Source organism: Neoarius graeffei, chromosome 8, assembly GCF_027579695.1.
Source record: "Neoarius graeffei isolate fNeoGra1 chromosome 8, fNeoGra1.pri, whole genome shotgun sequence".
NCBI classification, from domain to species: Eukaryota; Metazoa; Chordata; class Actinopteri; order Siluriformes; family Ariidae; genus Neoarius; species Neoarius graeffei.
In genome coordinates this window covers 1,544,052-1,552,977 of record NC_083576.1, presented here as the reverse complement: position 1 = coordinate 1,552,977, position 8,926 = coordinate 1,544,052, and the positions used below count along the sequence as shown (strand labels likewise).

The window sequence follows — 8,926 nt, the reverse complement described above, 5'->3', positions numbered from 1 at the left end:
ACTGAACTTCCTACATGCACATCTTCCCAACTCCCTTTCCCCTGCTATCAATAAAACTCAACATTTAACTTGTGCTCTTGGGTCCTTGTCTGTTTATCCTGACAGAACGATCTGACCATCATAGACCCAGCGCCCTCCCTGACCAGCATGGTGATTGAGCCCGAAATGACTGCCCTGCAGCAACTGGAACATACAGAGGGAGACATAAACTGGATGTCTGGCAACATTGCATCTCTGCTCCAGCTTGACCACCAACAATGACAGCAGTTCAAATAGCAGCAGCAGCTAACCTAGGTCCTGCAAGTACTCACCAACCTCATCACTCCATCCGCTCATGTTCCTCTGGCTCCCGGTGACCCGGAACCGTCTCGTCTCGTCTTCTTCTGCTTATCCGGGACCGGGTCGCGGAGGCAGCAGTCTAAGCATGGAAGCCCAAACTTCCCTTTCCCCAGACACCTCGGGAAGAGTACCGAGGCGTTCCCAGGCCAGCCGAGAGACATAGTCCCTCCAGCATGTCCTGGGCGTGACCCGGAACCGAAGATCGGTAATCCGGAATGTTTCAATGGTGACCCAAACCAGGTCCGGCCATTCCTGACCAGCTGCTGTATCCAGTTCTCTCTGCAGCCCAGGACCTTCTTGATGGAGGGAGCCAAGGTGGGGTACGTCATCACTCACCTGACCGGCTGGGCTCGGCTGTGGGGGACAACAGAATTCAACCGGCAGACCCCGGCCTGTGCCTTTGCCGAGGAGATGTTAAAGGTGTTCGACCTGGGCTTGTCAAGAACAGAGGCATCAATAAAACTCAACATTTAACTTGCGCTCTTGGGTCCTCGTCTGTTTATCCTGACTCTTCCTCACTGTTCTTTTCATCTTCCCCTTCATTCTTTTCCTGTCCTTCTCTCTATCCTCCTCATGCTCTTTCTATTTTACCTTTTATTTCTTCCCCACTTCACTTTCACTTTGATCAGGCTCATCTTCCTCTTGTCCTTCCTCCTCTTCTATCTTCTTTCCTTCTCCCAGTCTTCATCTTTATTTTCATTTTCTCTGCTGTTAATTGACTTCAAGATGAAATTTGTCTTTAATTTTACACAAAATGTTACAGAAACTCAGCTCTGTGTGTGTGAGATGAGGATGAGGAGCTGATGTCATGCTGGGAGGAGAGACAACAGGCGCACACACACACACACACACACACACACACACACACACACACACACACACCCCAAACTCAGATCAGCAGCTGTAGGAGTCGTTTGAACTCAACACCCTCAACATTAAACACAGCAGAAGGGAAAAGAGTCGCCACGTAAAGGAAGTGAAGAAGAAGGAGAAGCTTTTTCTTATTCCTGATTTGGAAAATTCTGAAGTTTTTATTTCTACAATAATAACAATAAAAGAGAGAGAGAGAGAGAGAGAGAGAGAGAGAGAGAGACTCATCTATCCAGCAAAATGTCAGTTGCTGTGTCTAATAGCTGTGTTGTGTTTTTTGTCCTCGTCTCCATCCTGTCTCTCACTCACGTCTCATCTACAGACACTGAGATCTTCAACGACTCCACTTTTCCAGAATGTAAGTTTATTACTTTCACTTCCTTCTGGAAATTTATCATTAATGTGTAATAAAACACTCAGTAATATTGAAATAGAGTCCAAGTTTGGGGTGGCACGGTGGTGTAGTGGTTAGCGCTGTCGCCTCACAGCAAGAAGGTCCGGGTTCGAGCCCCGTGGCCGGCGAGGGCCTTTCTGTGCGGAGTTTGCATGTTCTCCCCGTGTCCGCGTGGGTTTCCTCCGGGTGCTCCGGTTTCCCCCACAGTCCAAAGACATGCAGGTTAGGTTAACTGGTGACTCTAAATTGAGCGTAGGTGTGAATGTGAGTGTGAATGGTTGTCTGTGTCTATGTGTCAGCCCTGTGATGACCTGGCGACTTGTCCAGGGTGAACCCCGCCTTTCACCCGTAGTCAGCTGGGATAGGATCCAGCTCGCCTGCGACCCTGTAGAACAGGATAAAGCGGCTACAGATAATGAGATGAGATGAGTCTGAGTTTATCTGAACTTTAGTTTATCTATAAAAAAATAAAATAAAAATAAAAACCTGGGATGTATTACCAAATGAAGTGTAAGTGTGTGTGTGTGAGGATGAGCTGATGTCATGCTGGGAGGAGAGACAACAGGCACGTACATGCATGCACACACACACACACACACACACAGAGACACACCTCAAACTCAGATCAGCAGCTGTAGGAGTCGTTTGAACTCAACACCCTCAACATTAAACACAGCAGAAGTGAAAAGAGTCGCCACGTAAAGGAAGTGAAGAAGAAGGAGAAGCTTTTTCTTATTCCTGATTTGGAAAATTCTGAAGTTTTTATTTCTACAATAATAACAATAAAAGAGAGAGAGAGAGAGAGAGAGAGAGAGAGACTCATCTATCCAGCAAAATGTCAGTTGCTGTGTCTAATAGCTGTGTTGTGTTTTTTGTCCTCGTCTCCATCCTGTCTCTCACTCATGTCTCATCTACAGACACTGGGATCGACAACGACTCCACTATTCCAGAATGTAAGTTTATTACTTTCACTTCCTTCTGAAATTTATCATTAATGTGTAATAAAACACTCAGTAATATTGAAATAGAGTCTGAGTTTATCTGAACTTTAGTTTATCTATAAAAAAATTAAATAAAAATAAAATCCTGGGATGTATTACCAAATGAAGTGTAAGTGTGTGTGTGTGAGGAGGAGCTGATGTCATGCTGGGAGGAGAGACAACAGGCACATACATACATGCACGCACACACACGCACCCACACACATACACGCACACGCGCACACACGCACCCACCCACCCACCCACACGCACACACACGCGCACACACACACACCCATACACACACACACCCATACACACACACACCCATACACACACACACCCATACACACACACACACACACCCACATACACACACATACACCCACACACAGACACACACACACCTATACACACACACACACCCATACACACACACACACCCCCATACACACACACACACACCCATACACACACACACCCATACACACACACACACCCATACACACACACAGACACACACACGCACCCATACCCATACACACACACACACACACACACACACACACACACACACACACACACACACACACACACGCGCACCCATACACACACACACACACGCACCTCAAACTCAGATCAACAGCTGTAGGAGTCGTTTGAACTCAACACCCTCAACATTAAACACAGCAGAAGGGAAAAGAGTCGCCATAACAACAATAAAAGAGAGAGAGCGAGAGAGTGGGGCGGCACGGTGGTGTAGTGGTTAGCGCTGTTGCCTCACAGCAAGAAGGTCCTGGGTTCGAGCCCCGTGGCCGGCGAGGGCCTTTCTGTGTGGAGTTTGCATGTTCTCCCCGTGTCCGCGTGGGTTTCCTCCGGGTGCTCCGGTTTCCCCCACAGTCCAAAGACATGCAGGTTAGGTTAACTGGTGACTCTAAATTGAGCGTAGGTGTGAATGTGAGTGTGAATGGTTGTCTGTGTCTATGTGTCAGCCCTGTGATGACCTGGCGACTTGTCCAGGGTGAACCCCGCCTTTCACCCGTAGTCAGCTGGGATAGGATCCAGCTCGCCTGCGACCCTGTAGAACAGGATAAAGCGGCTACAGATAATGAGATGAGATGAGAACAGGGTACCCCCAGGATTGTTAAATCAAAATTTAAGACTTTTTAAGACTTTTTTAATGCCATTTCAAGTGAAATTTAATACCTTTGTCGCACTCATTAGGGAAGAATAAATCATATTGAGCACCAGATTAAACCTGAAATAATTACTATTTACGAGTGTTTGAAATAACAAAATTACATTTATTAAAATAATCAATCAGAATTCATTCTACTCACACCCCCTGGACACCATGCAGAGGAGAGCACCCCCATGTAAGTCCAGACAATCACCCCTCATACACACACACACACACACACACACACACACACCAGAGAAGCATTCAAAAGACAAAAAGAAGATGGAAGGTAAGAGCATCAACCGAACATCTTTAACTTGCCCAAAGGTGTCGAGAGTAAGCCAATCCACTCAGAGCACAAACAGGGTGGGGAAAACATAGCCTACATCTCACAGCATGGCCTACTACATCATTCCACTCAAACGCTCTCTCTCTCTCTCTCTCTCTCTCTCTCTCACACACACACATACACACACTAGAGAAGCATTCTAAAGACAAAAAGATCGAAGGTAAGCGCATCAACCAAACATCTTTAACAGGCCCAAACAAGGTGTCGAGAGTAAGCCAATCCACTCAGAGCACAAACAGGGTGGGGAAAACATAGCCTACATAGACATCACAGTATGGCCTACATCCTTTGGAGATCTGCTCCTTTGGATGCAATCAGTTCATCCAGTTTCTTTAGTTCAGCCAACTTTTCTTTATGACTCCGCCTGAATGCATTTGACTTTGCAACAAGTTCTGCCATCTTGCTGCCTTGCTTGGACTCCGCTTGCTCACACAACTTGTCTGCATCCCGGGCCAGATTTTCTGCAACTTCCTGAATGGACAACCTGGTCTTCTTAAGTTGCTCCAGATGCTCCTCTGCAGCTTTCCTTTTCAAGCCCTGTGCCTCTGATTCCTTTTTTTGCCTTTCTGTCTCGAGATGGATCCGATATCTGCTCCTTGCTGATGATACTGAGGCTAGCAGCTCCTGTGTGAGAGGCACCTTGGTCACCCCTCCATGCAGTGACACATAATCACATACAATCCTGTGTGCTACAAGGGTGTCTTCTTGAATGTTGCAAATCTCCACTTCCTTGTTTACAGAAAAACCCCTCTCCACAGTTGCCTGTCCATGAGAGAGGAGCAAAAGCTTCTGGATGAAAGTCCAATGCTCTGGGTAAGGACCACTAACATGGCGGTGAAGGAAAACATCCAGCCTCTTTTCCAGAGGCTTGAAGACTAAGAATTCTGGCTCATTCCTCACCTCCAGTGACAATAATTGAGAAAACTGTTGGGTGATCAGATCGCCTAAAAGGGATGAAATGAAAAAGGCAAACATAAAATTAGAACACAATTGTTTACATACACATCAACAATATGCGACTATTTTGCAACGTATTATTGTTGCCCAAATTATTCAACTGGAGGCAAATTCTTACTACATTTTTAACAGCCCATAAAGAGCCTTTCCATTCAAAATGAATTGGATGGTATTCTTAGATGAAGGACATAACTAATAATATTTTGGTTTGTATGGCTACTTGAGAGACTGCCAAAATCACAAAGTTACAAGATCCAACTTGCTATCATAGTGTAGTGAGTGGCAGTGACATGCCCCTTTTTGGGCCTCTGGCTCATGTACTTCATGCAAGAACATTACCAATAGCAACTCCTCCATCCAATTTTTTGTCTTGAAGAAACTGCCTCACTAGCCCTTTCATTTGGGTCCGACACACTTCTGGACAAGAGTACATCCGAGCTGGATTCAGGCAACTCATCTGTCGCATGGTTGTGTATTTTAGAGGACTCTTGTCTTGAATCTTCTTCACAATTCTGGAAAGACCTTCCACACATTCCTTTTTGAACTGAAGGACAGAGAGCAATCCAGTGGTCCTACTCTGCTTCTGAAGTTCCTATGAATACATAGGGACTAACTGTAGTAAACTGAAATAATTCTCCCTCTTCTTCCCAGCTCCCTAACTGTGAGAACACTTAAGCACACAACATAAAAATACAATCTTGTTGCATGATTTTTTTTAAACCGTAGATCTTATTGGCAAACCCTGAAAAATGTCACCACGACCATTTTCATGACATTCTAACGCAACTGCCCATTTTCAGCAGCATTCTAAGATTTAAAGGTAGACTATGCATCTCCAGAGCTCCCCCTACAGGTGCAGATTTATTTAAAATATAGCAACAAGATTGTACATTCCCACCAATTCATATGGATTACTCTTCAGACCAAAGCATACAAACCAGCAATAATCATTTTGTGGAGTTACGTTGACTAAAAAGGTAATAAACGTGATTTCAGCTTCTTTTCCGTTTTGCTTTCATTTTCCTCTATGTGCGCGCCCCGACTCATTGGACATTGCATAGCGCGGTAAAGCCGCTAGGAAGGGGTTGAGAGCAGCGAAATAGCCTTCATTCGCCCCGGAATGAACTATCTAATCATCAAAGTGACTATGACGCTGATATATTAACCTAAAAACGTTGCACAAAAAGTAGGCACAGTTGCATATCTTGCCCATGTCAGGAATGTCAGCAATGCCCGCTATGAACAACGTGCATAATAGAATAAGAAATACACCTTGATGGCATTCTCGGCACCAATGCCAATATCAACAGCTTTTGTTGGCACCTGGGAAGACTTATCAGTAACATCCATTTGGACAAAATGCAGAGGGGTGGCATCATGGAGCAGTTCCAATTTGATGAATTGCCTTAGAAGACTGTAAAACGATATAACAAAAAGCAAAGAGTTATTGTTGAGCTAAAACATAGCTTTAGAGTTTTACAATAAGTCATCTTGATTAACAGTGTTATGCAATTAATTTAAATGTAATGGATAAATAAATCTAAACCAACCAATTTCATCTGTAAGGTCCAATGATTGTGAAAACCAGACCTATATCAAGATTTGCTGCCATTCATGTGTGTCTAGTTTCCTAACTGAACTGTGACAGCGAAGAGAAAACCTCACCTTCAGCAGTTCTGCCAGGTCATCTCCAACAAAAGGCAGCACAGGCTCATCTGTCTGGAATTTAGTGAGAAAAGGCGAAACACTCCGCGACACTGCCATAAAAAAATGCATCTTCGCCATGATGAAGTGGTCCTTGGCTGCTGCCTCAATTGTGTCGAATGACGAGGTTCCAGGATTGGGGAGTATTTTAGTAGAAACAGCATCCACATATCTCGGAATGTTAGGCCAGATGAGAAGTGCTCTTTCCACCACAGGAAGGTTTTCCACCCAGCGATGGCCACAAAATGGCAAGGCAAAGGTGTTTGACTGGGTTAGTTTGCAGAAATCTTCTCTCCTTGCAGGCACATTCAGGAATATTGTGTGTAGAGCTCTTAGAACCTTTTCCACTTGCCAGTCGTTGAATCCACATTTAACTGCATTGTGCACAGTATGGAGGCCACAACTGCCAACTACGATTAACTGTGCACCACCAAAATCCTCTGCATGTTCCTGCTGCAGCATCTCAAAAAACAGCCAATTCACATTAGGTCCGTCCATAGACACAGACACCATCTTCCTCAAGTCAAGGTCACTCACACACTCCTACAAGAAATGAAATAACTGATATTAATATTGGTTATACAGTATGCAGCTAAACCAAAGATACTGAATAACCCACCATCTCTGGCTAAACTTAAAAAAAAGCCACTAGATGGCGATAGCTTACCACTACCACACACATACAAAAAAGCTACATCAACATTTCACTTGAAATCACATTAAAAGAGGCAAACAAAGCACATGCCAATCCATCTGTTTGTTATAATAAGATCATTTTATCACAGAGAGAAAATCCATATTCTTATTCCATCAAGAAAACCAGTTAAACGTATCGGGAGAATATCAGCCGCGATGGAATTGTACATCCCATTGCACAGCTAGGCTAGTGTACTTGGCTAGCTAGCTAGCTAGCTCCGGCTAGCTCCCTATTCAAATGCAGGGAGACATAGCTAGCTAATGCAAAATTAGATACATTCATTGAAAGGCAAACCTTAAACCTTAGATAGACACAACATTACTACATCTATGATTGATTAAATCTCAAAGTAACTACTTAAACTTAAATCAAACACGTTTTAATTAGAGAAATACTTACTTTGAAATGTTTAAGTAGGTCCACTGCCTTGGCATGTCCCATAAATTGGGACCTGTAATATCTTGACGTGACTTGGTTGCCGTTCCAATATCTCAGGTGCAGGTCTAATTGTTTTGATTTAGTTGTTTTGTTCAGAATTTCGTCGAACATAACGACAAACGCATCTGAACGGTTCACTTGTTTGGTCATTTCTTCTGTAATGAACAGCACTAGACCAAATTTCGTGATGTATGCCGTTTTGTTGCTGCCACACGCAAAAGTGGAGGCTATTGAGGAATCTGGAAACATCAGTCGGAACAGGTCACTGATGGACTCATTTGACGTATAGGAGTGGTGGTCACTGATGGTCTTCAGAATCCATAATACCTCTGCCTGTAGTGTCTTCGGGCCAGCAACAAATGGAAGCATCCCCAATGCAGAAGTTGAGGTCTCATTTTCGGCTGTGCTGCTAACGTTACTGGGTGTTGTTGGCACACAGTACTGTGCTATAGCTGCCTGCTTCTGAATTGTGGATGCAAACGAAATATGTTTACCACTTTTCATGTGAGAATCCAGAGCTGTAAGCCCCATTGTCCCAAGTTGAAAGGTTTTTTTACACAAAGTGCATAATGCCTCACGGTCATTATTTGGAACCCCCTTAACCCAGGCGTATTTAGGGTCGAGCGGCCACTTCAGGTTGAATCTGCACTTCCCCATGCTCTCTCCCCCTCACCCTCTCTGCTCTATGCGCCTGCTGCTCTCGTTTCGTGTGAACCCTTTACGGCACGATGTGAATTTCCCGCTGTTTGCGTGTGAACGCCAGGGCAGCGCAAAACATTTTAGATTTTGCTTCATTTTCATCACAGAGAATTTAATCTAGGTTACGCAACGATGTTAGACTTTCTTTGGAAAATTAAGACCTCCGTGGAAAAAATTAAGACTTTCAAGATGAAATTTAATACTTTTAAGGCCTTAATTCTGGAAAATGAAATTCAATACTTTTTTAATACTTAAGACTCCGCGGGTACCCTGGAGAAAGAGAGAGAGAGAGAGAGAGAGAGAGAGACTCATCTGTCCA

At 44.2% G+C, this 8,926-nt stretch overlaps 2 protein-coding genes across 4 annotated transcripts in view; one reads left to right on the top strand and one right to left on the bottom strand.

Moving 5' to 3' along the window:
* Nucleotides 1–2,216: 2,216 nt before the first annotated feature.
* The window catches only part of LOC132890373 (uncharacterized), an 85,838-nt gene continuing 79,128 nt past the window's right edge, over nucleotides 2,217–8,926 (top strand). For both annotated transcript variants that reach the window (XR_009655186.1, XM_060927181.1), the window contains exons 1-2: nucleotides 2,217–2,440; nucleotides 2,521–2,556. The gene's annotated coding sequence lies outside the window, so the exon portion shown is untranslated. The remainder of the gene's footprint in view (nucleotides 2,441–2,520; nucleotides 2,557–8,926) is intronic.
* Nucleotides 4,233–6,477, bottom strand: LOC132889972 (uncharacterized). 2 transcript variants are annotated; one of them, XR_009655119.1, is made up of 2 exons: nucleotides 6,342–6,477; nucleotides 4,233–5,056 (listed from the first exon to the last, which is right to left on the bottom strand). XR_009655119.1 is itself a non-coding variant. In XM_060926771.1 (2 exons), the coding sequence occupies exons 1-2, from the start codon at nucleotides 5,467–5,469 to the stop codon at nucleotides 4,392–4,394; spliced, it is 726 nt and encodes a 241-aa protein (XP_060782754.1). In that variant the 5' UTR covers nucleotide 5,470; the 3' UTR covers nucleotides 4,233–4,391. The 2 variants fall into 2 exon arrangements, 1 of the variants encoding a protein (XP_060782754.1); XM_060926771.1 differs by lacking the exon at nucleotides 6,342–6,477 and adding an exon at nucleotides 5,409–5,470.

Coding starts and splice junctions, on each gene's coding strand:
- LOC132889972 (XM_060926771.1), bottom strand. CDS start 5,469: ATGAAAGGGCTAGTGAGGCAGTTTCTTCAAGACAAAAAATTGGATGGA. Junction 5,057..5,408: donor GGATGGAGGAGTTGCTATTG/GTAATGTTCTTG, acceptor CATCCCTTTTAG/GCGATCTGATCACCCAACAG.